Source organism: Asterias rubens, chromosome 8 (genome assembly GCF_902459465.1).
Source record: "Asterias rubens chromosome 8, eAstRub1.3, whole genome shotgun sequence".
In the NCBI taxonomy this organism is placed as follows: domain Eukaryota; kingdom Metazoa; phylum Echinodermata; class Asteroidea; order Forcipulatida; family Asteriidae; genus Asterias; species Asterias rubens.
The window spans coordinates 632,289-648,582 of NC_047069.1; the positions used below are offsets into that span (position 1 = coordinate 632,289).

Consider the following 16,294-nt stretch of genomic DNA (forward strand, 5'->3'; position numbering starts at 1 on the left):
ATTATTGAGATACCAAAATCATTTAATTTATTTCATTAACAATGGCTTATGTGAAATAGTTTAAGTCGGAGAATAGACTCTGAAGTGTAGATTCATTAAACTATACTTATCCTCTAGCCAATGTACATAGTCAATTAATTAAATCTACTATAAATTAAAGGCAGTGGACACTATTGGTAATTACTCAAAATAGTTATTAGCATAAAACCTTACTTGGTGACAAGTAATGGGGAGAGGTTGATAGTATAAAACATTGTGAGAAACGGTTCCCTCTCAAGTGACATAGTTTTCGAGAAAGAAGTAATTTTCCACAAATTTGATTTCGAGACCTCAGATTTAGAATTTGAGGTCTCAAAATCAACCATCTAAACGCACACAACTTCGTGTGACAAGGTTTTTTTTTTTTCTCTCATTGATATCTCACAACTTCGACGACCAATTGAGCTCAAACTTTCACAGGTTTGTTATTTTATGCATATATTGAGATACATCAAGTGAGAAGACTGGTCTATAACAATTACCAATAGTGTCCAGGGTCTTTAAGCAGCTCAATGGAATTGGGACCTGGTCATTAACAGGCAAATATTAGGAGCTAAAAGCCCTGTGGAGCTAAAAGCCCTGTGGTTTTGTGGAACTTCACCACAGAAAGTGCTAACGAATTCAAACTCTGGTGTTTCTGATCAGCAGAGTGTGGCTTCGAATCCCCAGCCATGACACTTGTGTCCTTGAGCAAGACACTCAAGCATTGCTTCGTCCTTCGGATGGGACATAAAGCTGTTGGTCCCATGTGTTGTGTAACGCATGTAAAAGAACCCAGTGCAGTTATTGAAAAGAGAAGGGGTTTGCCCCGGTGTTCCTGGTTGTGGCTGCTTAATGCGCCGTAGCACGTTGTAAACCCTTATAAGGTGCTAAATAATTGGGTCTCAGAATTCATCACTGCAATAACCTATCTCTCTGAAAGTTTGTATATACTCAGCGCCTTGAGTACCTTGTTTGGTAGATATGTGCGCTATATAAGTCTTTGATATTACTACATACACGTACCTTGAGTTGATCTTGCTCTCCTGAATATTCTATACTCTGAAAGATGTTCCACGTACACCGTCGTCTTGCTTCTAACCTTGCCTGGTAGCGACGATACCATCGTTGGATTAATAACGCTGCTTTCAAAGCTGCAATCAAATCAAACAAAGAACACAAGTTAATTCCATTAGACAAAATCATCAAGAAAGAGACAACAGGTCATCTGTGAAAGTTTCATTCGAAAATAGTTTCTACTTACTTATTTAAACTTGTTAACAAAACAAAACAATAGTATTTTCAGCAAGAATGGTTAAAACCGTCCACTTTTTATTAGACCCCTTGCATGTGACGTCACACGCTCAAAAAAAAGCACTCTCACTCTGGGGTCGAAAGTCACCCTCACTGGGGTCAAATGATTGAACGATAGCTGTTCTTTGTGCATAAAAACGTGCGCGTTACCTCCCTGTCCCTGTAGCTCTGTGCAAGGAGTCTATAGCACTGTGACAGCAAAGACAACAGGGGTCGAAATTAAGAGTATCTTCAAGGTGGTCAGTAGGGCTAGTAACTCAGAATTTTTAGTACCCCTGATGAGAGTTTGGTAGCCCAAAAAACACTTTATGTGTTTAGTCATGGCACAAATTGGTCACTGAAAGTATTTCATTTTACAATACCATCGTCACAGATCATTATTTTTTGTGATGTTGAATTTTGCATTATATTTCCACCAGCCCGTCGGTCTATCAAACTGGAAAAATGATTAGCCAGACTGTAAATCTCGTAGTCCCGGGCTAGCGGGCTAGTGGCAATTTCGACCCCTGGTACAACCAACTACATTGAGAACATCATTCAAACGGATACCGTGGCAATTTCCAAAATGTTTATCTTTGGAGATTCAATTTAGCCATTTCAGACGCAATAACCTCACAGGTGCTCACTACCATTACCATGCGGAAAACAAGGAGGCTTTTGGATAAAAATTACACCATTTCATTCTTTGGTGGTGGGGGGGGGGGGGGGGGGGGGGGTCATTACCAAAATATGACCACACCTTTAAAGTATGAACAAAAGCAAGAAACAAAAGCAAGATACAATACAAATCAGAAATATAATTAGTAACCATAATTAATAAGGCAAGTATATGTAAGTATCACAGATGAGGAGCAACTGCAAAAGGAAAAAAAGATAGACAAAAAGTACAACTGGTGAAGTACAGATTAAACATAAGTTCATGCAGACTTGAACTCTTTTTTACGCCCCGAGCTTCAAATCATGCATACAGTACGCCACACCGAGCGTTTTTTTTATTGCTGAAGCTTGCTACAATTTCATGGCTCAGTTTACCAGGGGATTCTGTGGTTACGGTTCTCTGTGAAGCGTGTAATTCTAGGGATCGTATTGATAGAATTCCATGGTAACCAGCCCTATGAAATTGGACCCCACTGCATGCTTAAATTTAATCAATACAGAATCGTTTGTTGCTACCATGGATTAATTAGGTCGCCAGCCAAGGTGCCTTGTCGTTTAATCTGTCTGATAACTGGTTCACTTCTCCTTTGTGCCAGGTTGCAGTTAAAAGTGATTCTGCTTTACCATTATTTACAGGGTTAAAGAGACACGTTGCCTGGGATCGTTTGAGTTGGTCTTTGAAAAGCGTTTGTAACAGTTGTTATAAAATGCATATGGTTAGAAAGATTATTTAAAAGTAGAATACAATAATCCACACAAGTTTGCCTCGAAAATGCGTGGTTTTCCTTCTACTGTGCGAACTAACACTGTCGGCCATTTATGGGAGTAAAAAAATTTGTTTGTCTCCCATAATTGGCCGACCGTGTTAGTCGACGAGGTAAAAGGAAAACCACGCAATGTCGAGTGACACTTGTGTGGATCATTATATTCTCCTTTTAAAATATCTTTCTAATCATATGCATTTTATAACAAACGGTTACAAACGCTTTTCAAAGACCAACTCGACCGATCCAAGGCAACGTGTTCCTTTAACTCTGAATTTCAATACCAGAACCCCATTCTGTGGATCTGCTTATCAAGAGGAAAAGAATCTGCACATACGGAAGCAGGGAATTCTGCAGAGCGTCAAGCGTATTTCGCAGTCAAGATTGAGCGATTCAAAATACCCTTAAACAGATCTATTTATCATTTTATCAATAATTTTTCGACAGTTGGTCTTTTAATAGTATCTTACAATTTTATTTTCTTTACATTACTGTACTTTTATGTCTTGCTTAGTTCGTCAGTAGTTTTATGAAGTACGATGTAAACATCCTCTTGTTACTGCTTGTAGTTTACGGATTACTGTACTATAAAGTAAAATTTATTCCCTCAGTATAGTTTTAATTAATGCATTGTGCATTTTTAACTTCTTACTTTTACTGTTTATGTGAAGCGCCTTGGGCGCCTTTTTATTGCTGTTATAAATAAGCACCACTCCCACAAGTGCCAATTATTTGTTTATGGTGAGCAGTGTTAGGAAATCGGACTTCTCTGTTTTGTTTTATAAACACTGCATTCACATGAACCTCTCAGTTTGTGTCATAGGGCTATTAAAACTGTATATACTTTACATGCATACTACGCGCCGCAGTGTACATGTAAAAAGTGATTTACAGTTGTATCTCTGAGCATTGTAGAAACGTCCTAGCCTCATCCTAGCCTCATCGAAGCAGTTTGTTGATTGGTAGGCCTGGAGCGTATCTTTAACGTTCGTACGTGATGGGACTTTGACAGAAAGGAAGTCTAAGATTACCAACGCTCATAAATCGCAAAAAGGTTTCCATTTAATTTCAAAGTCAAATTTACTGAGTGGCCATTAAACCTGAAAATTTGTATCAGTGAAAGGTTGATTATTGATAACAATAGCTTTTTATGTTTGAGGAATTAAAGCTGCCCTGTCTTAAGAAATGCTGCTGCCCTGAAATCTTAGGAGTTATTGCTGCCCCCCAAGTTTTAGGAATTATTACTGCCCTCAAGTGTTATTTTTGGTTTGTACCCATACACCGATGTGTGTTAGCACTGTATACGCAGTACTTTCCCGAGTCCTGTGAAAAATTATCACAGGCATGTTACTCAAGTAACTTAAGTAAGTATGCAGCGATAACAAGAACGATAACGATAACGACGCAAAGAGAAGGCATTGGTTGTATTGCTTCGCACAGAATTTGCCCAAGCTTATTCAACCAATCGACGGCGTGCATTGACACGTTTTTTTTTCTTGTTCTCGTTATCGAGGCCTGTGTGACCAGGCCTTTAAAAATTATTGCTGCCCTCAAGTCTTAGGAACTATATTGCTGGCCTCATAATCGAACTGAGCCTCCAGCTTTTTTCTTTCAACAGTTTACATATCAGTGCATAGTAGTGCTGGGCGAATAGTGAAATTTTGGTATTCGGATAAAAAAATTGCTGCTAGAGGGCGCTGTTCGTTTGTGAATGAGATCTTATGGGCGGATTGATATTAGTTTTAGACAGTGTCACGCGGTTCATTCATAAAAATAACCGGATCTAATTTAAAGATGGCGATTTGCTTTTTCTTTTGATCGTGATTGACTCTACGTGAAGGAAAACTTTCGTAATCTTTGAACAAATTACGTCAGAAATGTCATTGTTTAACTCTTCACGGAGGTGAGCATAGTTAAATACTTAATTTATGCTGTTTTATGCTGTCTTAATAGAAGTTTCATAAGGATTCAGACAAACATTCCTATCAGTTGTCGCCCGACGTCCGCGGATATTCGGATATTAAAAGAATATCCGGTTACTTGGTTGTAATTACAGAACTATCCGGTTTATAAATAGGTATTCGCGCCCATTGCGGATATCCGGTTAAGAAAAAAAAGGCATTCGCGGTTACGGATAGGAAAACCTATTCGCCATTAACTGGATATTCAAATAATTTGCCCAGGCCTAGTGCATAGAGTGATTTATTATCGATTAAAGATTGTTCATTTAGCTAATGGACAACTTGTAAAGAAGGAAACTTGTTGGTCTTCAACATTTCTTTTTGCACTGTTTTTTTTTTTTTTTTTTTTTTTTAACTCAATGATATTTGGGGGTATTTTAGGGGGTATAAATAATGAGTTCTTGATTTAAAAAAAAAGATGATTTGGATAACAACAAATTTACTTTTGTTTTATCATTCCCACTATTTGTGCTCTTTAAAGACACTGGACACCTTTGGTAAATTGTCAAAGACGAGGCTTCTCACTTGGTGTATCTCAACATATGCAGAAAATAACACACCTGTGAAAATGGGCGTCGCAGTTGTGAGATAATAATGGAAGAAAAAACACCCTTTTCAAACAAAGTTTCAAAAGTGTACATGTAAAACATTCAAGCAATTGTGTTTTATTGTTTCAATGATTTATAGAAATTGAAATCTGCTAAAAAGTACTGTGGTAAAGAGCCGAACAAACAGTTTCCTGTCCTTTAAAATATATTTTATCCACCTTGGCTTACAAACTACTGTTGTAAAAGCTCCATCACTGGACCAGTTCCGGAATCGGCTGTCCAGCCTATGGCTCCGTTAAAGGCAGTGGACACTATTGGTAATTGTCAAAAACTAGCCTCCACAGTTGGTGTATCTCAACATATGCATAAAATAACAAACCTGTGAAAATTTGAGCTCAATCAGTCATCAAAGTTGCGAGATAATAATGAAAGAAGAAAACAACCTAGTCACACGAAGTTGTGTGCATTTAGATGGTTGATTTCGAGACCTCAAGTTTTAAATATGAGGTCTCGAAATCAAATTCGTTGAAAATTACTTCTTTCTCGAAAACGATGGCACTTCAGAGGGAGCCGTTTCTCACAATGTTTTATACCATCAACCACTCCCCATTACTCGTCACCAATAAAAGTTTTATGCTAATAATTACCAATAGTGTCCACTGCCTTTAAGGCGCCAGCTTTCTTTTACTTGCACTAGCAGCCTACCTGCATCTGTATAAATACACCTTATTTGACGTATTTCTGTGAGTTTTTTTACTGACATGTTCCCGCGGCCTGCTTAACTTTTGTACTTCATAGTACGATATAACTCAGATGTGAGGCTTGTACTTGTATAGGAAGAAGAACTAGCTGATGTTAGTGACAGATGACATGCGCAGGATTTATGTGATTTTCATGAAGGGCCAAATTGCATTTGTTGCTACCCATGGTTATGCTTCGACAGTTGAGGACGTATTGAGGGACGCGATTGATAAATTCCTCATCCGACTGACCTTTATCAAATTAGTCCGATGACGACCTTCAGATTTCGCAGGAACTTAAGATAAAAGAAAATCCATATTTAAACACAGTCTTTTTGAGTGGAGCTTAGACTTGCTCACCACCTTTGATGCAGTCTATATTGGGATCGGAGTGTACAGTATACAGCTTTGTGGTAAATTTGTTGTCCAGGCTGAGGTGTCAAACATTGCACGACGTGTTTTACAAAGAAGAATAAATCAATTGAACCCACAGCTCTTCTCAAAATTGGATTATGGATTTTAATCCGACGCTCAATGTCAAAAGTCAGGCCTGGGTCCAATTTCATAAAGCCTGTAAGCACAGAAACTTGATAAGCACAAATAGTGTTGCTTAAAAAAAAAAGGTTACAAGCCAAAATAAATTGAGTTTACATATACGCTTTATAGGTATCCAACAGCCAATAAAAACAGGCGAGTCCATGTCTGGTTAAAATGATTTGTTGACTTTCATTCACAAGTAAATAAGAAAAGACAAGCAGGTCCTGTCAGTAGTGACACATTTCATTTATGTGCAAGTAGCATTTTTAAGTCAAAGTGGGTTTACATTATAAACATTTTTTTTAGGAATTCAAGTTCTGGTGCCAAGTCACCCGAGTGTGGGTTAAAATCCCGGTTGTGACACTTAGAGAAAAATACTTCACTATAACTGCCTCTCTTCACCCAGGGGTATAAATGGGTACCTGCGAGGGTAGAGGTTGATATTGTGTATGAAAAAGCCTTTGGAGCGATATAAACGGTTGCCCAGGTTGTATCCTCCCAAGGGAGCTGAGAAACATTAAAAAGGGGATGTTATTGGCCCTATGACCAGGGCACTATGACCAGGTTGTATCCAGGTTGTATCCAGGTTGTATCCTCCCAAGGGAGCTGAGAAACATTAAAAAGGGGATGTTATTGGCCCTATGACCAGGGCACTAATGTAAGGCGCATTGATACGGTTATTGTGAATTGTGCTATATAAGAAATGTTATTATTAGTATTATTATTCACTCCTGATGCTGGAACTCTGTACCAAATCACATTCGCAACATCAACTCATCTCAACTGGCAAGTCTAAATTATCAAACACAATATTTGGTATGGTGCCTAATATCCATGTAAAGTGAAATTTAACCAAACATGGGATGCGAGAAAAATCAAATGATAATTTTGGGGATTTGAACCCAAGACCCCTGATATTCCGGGCAGATGCTCTAGCAACTAAGCTGTGAAGTACTCACTCAGGTTTTCCCTTAAAAACAGTCTAATTTAGAAACTAATACAGCTGAGCCCTTCTCCTCCATAAACTGTTTATTTGTAGCATTCTTCAGCATTCTTCATAGCAGCATGGTATCAATGGCAGGGAACGATTTCATTCGTCAATTTGGCATAGTAAAATATTTTGACTAACCAAATGATGATTTTTGAGTAGCAACCGACACATTTTGCTTAGCATTTTGCTCTGCTATTCAAGGGAAATCGTTCTCCGATTGGAAAATGCGCTTTGAAAGTCTCACTAATTATTCTGCAGAAAACACATGTCACAAAAAAACAGGAAAGGAACTGAAAATTACAGAAATGATCACGTCAGCAATTGATACTTCTATTTGTGTAGACAGTCACTCCTTTGACTCAACTAAGCCCTACAGAGGACGCCACGATGTTTGGACAACCATTAAGGCTCGACTAAAGCCATTTAGGCTGTTTGCTTTTGAGTGTCCACTATGCCCAGGCTACTCAAATTTGACATTTCAACCACTCAAAACATACTTCGCTTTCATCAAGTCCGACATGCAATTACTTCAGGCCAGGGGGGGGGGGGGGAATGATTGAGTGTATGTGTCCAGTCTGTCCACTAAACAAAGCTGTACCAATTTATTTATTTTGTTCAAAAAGCAAACAATGATGTTCAGCAAATGCAGAATTAACAAAATTGCTTCACAAATGTACAACTAGTTGATATATCTCACTTCTTTTCAAGAGAGAGGATTATTTCATCTTTGCACATGTTTTAACCTAGCAGTTTATTGTTTACAGAGGGGCTCTGAGATCAAATTCATTACCTCATGCAGGGTAAATTTGAAATACAGTTTGGTTGAACAAAGACAAACTTTACTAGAGTGGGATTTAAACCTGTAACCTCCAGATAAACGTGCCGCCGCTCTACACAAATCTTGCTTACAATGGGAGTTAAGTTCAGGATTCCAGCGTAAAATGTCAGATTAACCTCCCTACTACATAGCTTATGGCCAAGGTTTCACTGCGAATGCGTATTCACATTTTCCTCAAAAGAGAACAATGGTGCTTATATTATGAGACTTTTGTCGTCGAACATTTATCAAGTCAGGATTTCACCATGACATTAATCAGACCTGTATGCTTCGTTTTTAAAAGGGCAAGGACACCAAGGCATTTTATCCTTGGTAAAGGGCACCCTACAAAGAAATTGTAAATTTCTACTGGAGCATTTCAAGGGCGGCAATGACCAGGGGACACGGAAGCCTTCGTTGACTCAGTGCAGTATCAGGCCTGAACAATATTTTCAAAGCTATAAACAATTACCCTGAAAGCTCCAACAAATTCTTTAAAAAATAATACCACGCATGAAATACCTGAGGAATCCTATAGATTTTTCGTCACTTCTTATAGGTTTTTTGTGTGTAAGGGACGCATGAAATATATCTTTGAATACTGTGCGAGTGGTTAAAGTACAGTTACACGTACTTTATTCAGTATTCCTATACCCCAGGTAATCAATTACAACTCATTAAAGTGATTAGTTTTAGCCAAACATCTTTGTGTACTGCATTTTGTTTTCTGCTTCTCTTGAAAATGTCCATTACAGTGCCCTGCTTTGTCCATGAAGGTGAGCTTTTACTGTATGAATTCATCAAGGGATGGTTTGCCTTAAAGGCAAAGTATACCTTTGGTTTTTTTTAATCGTTAGATTGCTTTAAAGGCAGTGGACACTATCGGTAGTTGCTCAACATAATTATTAGCATAAAACCTTACTTGGTAATGAGTAATGGGGAGAGGTTGGTAGTATAAAACATTGTGACAAACGGCTCACTCTGAAGTGGAGTAGTTTTTGAGAAAGAAGTAATTTTCCATGAATTTGATTTCGAGACCTCAGATTTAGAATTTGAGGTCTCGAAATCAAGCATCTGAAAGCACACAACTTTGTGTGACAAGGGTGTTTTTTTTTCTTTCCTTATTATCTCGCCACTTCGATGACCGATTTTGAGTAGTTACCATTAGTGTCTAGTGTCTTTAAGACTGCCAAGTAATGTATGGATAAGTTGTCTAACATCCATTTTTTAACTGCACTGCCACGGAGTGTGTTCTTAATTGGTCTCTAGTTCTTAATGTTGTCTTCTTTTATAAAATTAGTTTCTTCCTGAGTTTGTAGACAATTCTATATTTTATTGGAAGCCAGTGAAAATTTGATATAATTGAGGTAACATGTGAAGAGCGTTGAGGACGTGTAATTAGGCATGCTGTGTTTTGTTTTAACTGAAGATGATTAAGTTGTTGTAGACCCTTAACATGAGTGGCTTAAAAGCCTTGTTTGCATTTTTTGTATACACATGTAAAACTATCAGAAGAACACTTGTAAGTTCAAATAATTCAATAGAGAAAATAGAGTTAGCTGTTGGAAAGTGATTACCAACCAAAAGGACCTATAACAATTTACCTCGAACCGCTGTCAATCCTTGCAAATGTTTTCAATTTGTTTTTATAACTTTTGTTTGGTAACTAAAACAAATTGATTTGGGGTAGAGGTGATTGTAGGATGGCATCTTACATGTATAAGGTACAGGGAGGGTGACTTTTCCCCAAATTACAATTTGTAGTTACAGTGTACACAATAATAATATACAAACAAAATTGTACAAAATGTCAATTGTAAATACAAATGATCGTGTTACTCTGATAGAAACAAAACAAGGAATTTATTGGAAGCAATAATCTAACGACCAGCAACCTAACGACTAACTAATTATGTTACAGTAAAAAAAATGCATAACTTCCATAGCAACAACTAGTTTGCTATTTGAAAATTCAAACTGGCCTCTTGTCATAAGGAATACTAAGTAAATTGTAGCTGAAACACAACTGTCGTAAGATGCAAGGGAGCATGGGTTACCCCTTAATTGAATTGAAATTTTTATCAATCCGCTTAAAATTTGATGATGCCACATTAAAAATATGGTCTTTACATTTGTGTACAAAGAATTCTCAGTTCATTCCTGAATACTGATGATATTCAATAAAAAATAGCATGAGTTCCGCCAAAACTCATCTATAAAATATACAGACCTGGTTTTTTTTATAATGCCAATGACGACATGTTCCAACTTTTCACTCAGATAGAATATCAAATAAAAATGGAAATTAACACCATTTATAGTGAAGTTTGAGACTTGTAATTTTTCGCCCCACTTTCAAGAGGAACCTAGATCTACATGTATTGAAAGATGAGTGCATCACAAATTGAATTTGACCTTGGAGCCCCTCTTTAAAAGATCTTTGTTAAAGACAGTGGACACTATTGGTAATTACCCAAAATAATTATCAGCATAAAACATTTCTTGATTATGAGTAATGGGGAGAGGTTAACAGAATGAAACATTGTGAGAAACGGCTCACTCTGAAGTGACATAGTTTTCGAGAAAGAAGTAATTTTCCACAAATTTGATTTCGAAACCTCAAGCTTAGAATTTGAGGTCTCGAAATCAAGCATCAGAAAGCACACAACTTTGTGTGGCAAGGGTGCGAATTTACTACTTTTACAACCCTATCTGGGAACTCATTGCTTGTATTATTCAAACTTTATTTATTTGACTGCAGTCTCGGGTGCTCCGTTACAAAAGGTCAGTCCTTCTCTGGAGGTCACCCCCATTCATACTGCATGGTCTTTTAATGTATGATACATTTTGGTTTGACCATTATTTATTATTTTTTTGTATGTATGATTGTATGAACTGTACACTATTTGTAGGGGGGGGGGGTTCAGAAGTGCAGGCCCCTATTTGTTAATTATTTTTGGGACACAATATGTTCTCATGTCTTTATCCATTTGTACCACAGAGGCAACGAAGGTGACCGTCTCCATGTATTGCCCCATGGTCCTTGCATTGGTGCCCTTGAAATGCTTTCAGTAGAACTTTACAATTTTCTTATAGGGTGCCCTTTACCAAACCAAGGAGAAATTGCCTTGGTGCCCTTGCCCATTCAAAAACGAAGCATACAGGCCTCAACTTGCTACATACCATAGAATATGAGATGCAAAAAATCGCCTCATTACTTTACGTATTTTTAAATTAGAAAATTTTAAGGCTTTTACACAAATTAAAACGCAGACATGTGCCTATTTCAAACCTTCCCGTAAACCATCCATATCTGCAGCATGCCTAATTGGTCAAAAATATACATTGATTTATTTTGTATCCCAAGGTGCTCCTTATATCCGACGTCTGCTTATGATTGTTGCCTGGAAATATCAATATTTCCTACATCATCATGATTGCAGAGAGTCTGTCAGCATGGACATATTAAGGTACTGGACACAATTGGTGATTACTCAAAATAATTATTAGCATAAAACCTTACTTGGGGATTAGTAATGGGGAGAGGTTGATAGTATAAGGCGTTATAAGAAACGGCTCCATCTGAAGTAGCACAGTTTTTGAGAAAGAGGTAATTTCTCAGTTAAAGTATTAAAAGACTTCAGCTGGAGTCTTTTTATTATGCATTTTTAAAAAGCATACAAATTTGTACAACAAGGTTGATTTTAAGAGATGTTAAATTTGCATCGGGGGATAAAGAATATTAATTTTGTTTTTTACCCATATACCGATGTGTGTTAGCACTGTATACTCAGTACTTCCCCCGAGTCCTGTGAAAAAATATCACAGGCATGTTACTCAGGTGGTTTTTCTTTCATTATTCTCTTGCAAATTCGATGACCATATGAGCCAAAATTTTCACAGGTTTGTTATTTTCTACTGACCAGTCTTTGACAATTACCAAACGCGTCCACTGCCTTTAAGAGCTAAAAATTGTCAATGAATAATATTTGCATAATGCTTATTTATGTACAGAGTAGTTCAGGTGCAAAATACAAATGACATTTTTCTCAACGCGTCAAAATGCACATCCAATTCTCACATAATAATAATTGCACGCGGATTGGCAGGTCCTTGGGGATGCCGTGTTTCGCAGTTTATTACACGCGATGATCGCAAAATATCGGAAACGCCCGGGTTGTGTACACAGTTTAGGGATAGTGATACGTATAGAATATACTACGCAGTGGACACTAACTAGCTCAATGAAGCTGATGTAATTGGTTCTGAATGCCCCGTGGAGTCCGTGATTGTGTGACTAGTACGTGTATGATTGACATACAACTACCGAGTATAGCTATCCGTGCGGCAATAAAAATGCCAAGCAATTACGTACAATGCAAGAAAGACAATCAAATGCATATATTAGTCTCTGTAAAGGCCTTGATATTATACACTCATTGTAATTACATCTGTAAAGGAATGGACTGAAATAGTTATTGTACACGTTTGTCTTCTTTTAATGCAAATTTAATAGTCTTACTTTTTCTAAGAAACAATGAACTACAAGACCATCAATGCAAATGCTGATATTATTCTCTGTAAAGGCCTTGATATAAATACACTCTATTGAAATTCGCATCCGCTCAGGAATGGTCTCTGGACTGAAATAGTACCTTTTACATGCACACGTTTGTTTTCTTTTAGTCCACATTTTTTTGTCTTCTCTTTTCAAAGAAACAATGCATTGTGAGACCATCTATGACAGAAAAGAGAATCAAATTCGTTATAGTATTCTTTGTAAAGGCCTTGATGTTATGCACTTGTTTGAAATTCACTTCCGCAAAGAAATGTACTGAAATAGTACTGTTTACATGAACACGTTTCTTTTTTTTTATATGCCAATTTTCTTGTCTTCTCTTTTCAAAGAAACAATGCATTATGAGACCATCAATGCAAGTAAGACGATCAAATGCTATAGTGTTCCCAGTAAAGTCCTTGATGCTACACTCTTTTGAAATTCACATCCGCTTAAGAATGGTCTGGACTGAAATAGTACTTTTTCCATGCACACGTTAGTCTTCTTTGAGTGCCATTATTTGTCCCCTTCCTTTTCTCAAAGAAACAAGTTATTATGAGACCATATATGCCAGAAAAGACAATCAAATGCTTTACAGTATTCTCGGCAAAGTCCTTGATATACAATCTTTTTAAAATCGCAAATGCAAAGGAATGGACTGATATATTACTAATTACATGCACAGGTTTGTCTTCTCTTTTCAAATGCTTTATTAGACCATCTAGAGTAGGAACCAAACAGAGCCTGAAAGGAAGAGTGTATTAAAACTACAACTGTCTTTAAAACCTGACAGCGCACAAAATGAAAATTCTATGTTTTTATGGAATATGGGTCTAAATTTGAGGCATCAAGCCTTTGTTTTTAAATGGAAGGTCATACTTTTGGTAATGACCCCAGGGCAAAAATGTGTAAAAAAAATTCAAAAGCCTACAAAAGACATTATTAGTAGTAAGCATCTAAAGAAATTATTTGAAATGGCCCCTTTGATTAGAAATCAACCAACGTATGACAACAAATTTGAGATTCAATTTCCCAAGGTGTCTGTTTGTAAATGATGCAACCTGAGAAGAAGCAGTCAGTACTTGCTGTCACCTCGCTATTAAAGCATTGACGCTCTAAATGAAAATATTGTGACAGGGTTGTTTTCTTTTGTCATTTTCAGCTGAAACTTTCACAAGTGACTTAAATTGTATCTTAATTGAAACTCTGGCCTATAAATCAGCATTCATAACTAACTCAGACAGTTTCGCTATTCCTATTGGTGGAGAGCGCGTCACGTGGGTGTGTATAAACCTTTGTTCATGACCAGTAAAAAGTTTTAATTCATGGGCGTGACACGCGACCAGACAGTTTCTTCATTCCTATTGGTTGAGAGCAACGGCTGAAACAGTTGTGCCACATCACGCGATACGCGTGGCGCGCACAGCATTCCCTTATAAGGAGCTGTTTACCCAAGGGCGGCGGAGGGCTTTACCATTTCATAGCTGGAGGGGTGTTGTGTTGAAAGAAATCATTTAACAATTATAATTTTTGCATTTATTTTCTTTTTTGACTAAAAAGTGATGTTTTTGACCGAAAAGGTATTTAATCGGTTTTCAACTAGTGGTTTAAACCCGCCGAGACCTGGTTCTTTATAATTTACCTCGACTTCGTCTTGGTAAAATTATCAAGAACCAGGCCTCGTTGGGATTAAACCACTAGTTGAAAACCTCTTCACCACACATTGATTCCCTTATTACGTTGACAAAAAAAACTAATGAGCCTCAACTGAGGTTTATAAACACACTTTGTACTGTGCATGCTTGTACTGTGTATTGATTCATCTTGATTGCAATTTACTACCAATGGTTGAGTAGAATAGGTTTAGCAAACACAGTAAATAATAATAACCCGTTTTTATATAGCGCTTTTCACACCCGGAGGGCGTCCCAAAGCGCTTCACATTATTACCCCTGGTCACTGGGCCTTAAATCACTCCTTAAACCATCTCAGCTCCCTTGTGGGGAGTATACAGCCTTGTGCAACATTAATATGCGCTGCTCGGCTAAAATCAATCACAAGAACCATCTCTGCCCTCACAGGTACCCATTTACCCCCTGGGTGGAGAGAAGCAATTATAGTGAAGTGTCTTGCTCAGGGACACAAGTGTCATGACCGGGATTCGAACCCACACTCTGCTGAACAGAAGCACCAGAGCTTGAGTTCGGTGTTCTTATCCACTCGGCCACGACAGTAACAATTGTCAATATTTACTCTAATGGCTATTAATTTCACTACTGGTTAACTTCAGTGAATGTGTATATATGTGTAATACCTTACATTGCATACTGTATGTGGATTTCAATACAGGAATAAAAGAGTGGCACAAAGGTGAGAAAGGTGAGTCCCTTGTCCCTTGGCCGCGACCCTTCAAGGTTTTAAGCAAAAGTTCAAGATCGAGTCGGCACTTTTTTTTATTCAAAAATATGATGTAAATTTTCATTTCTTGTCAAGATCTTATGCTCTGTTTTGCGAAGCGTCAATGCAATCGGCGCTTAACAGCTTTGAGTACAAGCGCGCACTGTTAGTTGTACATTGATAACCTGTGTATTTTAGTGTCATGACAGGGACACAGATTTTGTGCAAACTGAACCCTGATATTGAGTAGCAAATGATTATTTTTTTAGTAGCAATTGACATATTTTGTTTAGTATTTTGCTCCGCTAAAAGGGAAATTGTTCTCTGCCTGTGTATGTACCAGCCTTGTGGCCAAATGGACATCAGCATTGTCCAAACATAAATCTGTGATCGTTTCTCTATGGTCCAAATAAACCTAGCATCTTCTGACACCTTTTCTCTATATAAAACAACCTTGTTCGTGCTACTTATGAACTGCACGTCAGCCAATTACACCTCTTGCATCCTGTTATGGCATGTATGGACAGCTAATAAAACGTAAATCAAGACACCAGTGGGTAACATGGACTCGGTAAACAAACAGCATGGTACGTGTATTTGATTTTAGCGCACTGCCTGCCTGACGATAGTTTAAAAAATGAAACTTTTTGCAAGCCTGATGCTTAAACACTTGTAGTCTTGTTTATATCACACAAAAAATATCCTCAAAATGTCATTCATAAATACCCCAGACAGTTTCTCTACTCCTATTGGCGCGTCACGTGGGGGACGTTGTTTAAACCTTTGATAATGACCAGTTGGAGCTGTTTAAAACAAGCTGGCTTTCGCGTGTCGGGTGCGCAAGATTAACACGCGGAACACAATTCATAGCTATAGTAACAGTGCGTAATCTAAGCGCGCGCGTACACACAACCCACGCGCATCAAAATCACACGGCTGCCGACCCTGCCGGCTTTAAACAGCCGTTGAAGAACTCGTTGATACCATTTTAT

General features: G+C 37.7%; 1 protein-coding gene across 1 annotated transcript in view; it reads right to left on the reverse strand.

The window, feature by feature from the left end:
• The window catches only part of LOC117293829 (serine/threonine-protein phosphatase with EF-hands 2-like), a 94,590-nt gene that overhangs the window by 41,873 nt on the left and 36,423 nt on the right, over positions 1 to 16,294 (reverse strand). Inside the window, exon 4 of the mRNA XM_033776285.1 lies at positions 1,045 to 1,172. Within this exon, the coding sequence (XP_033632176.1) occupies positions 1,045 to 1,172 (128 nt within the window). The remainder of the gene's footprint in view (positions 1 to 1,044; positions 1,173 to 16,294) is intronic.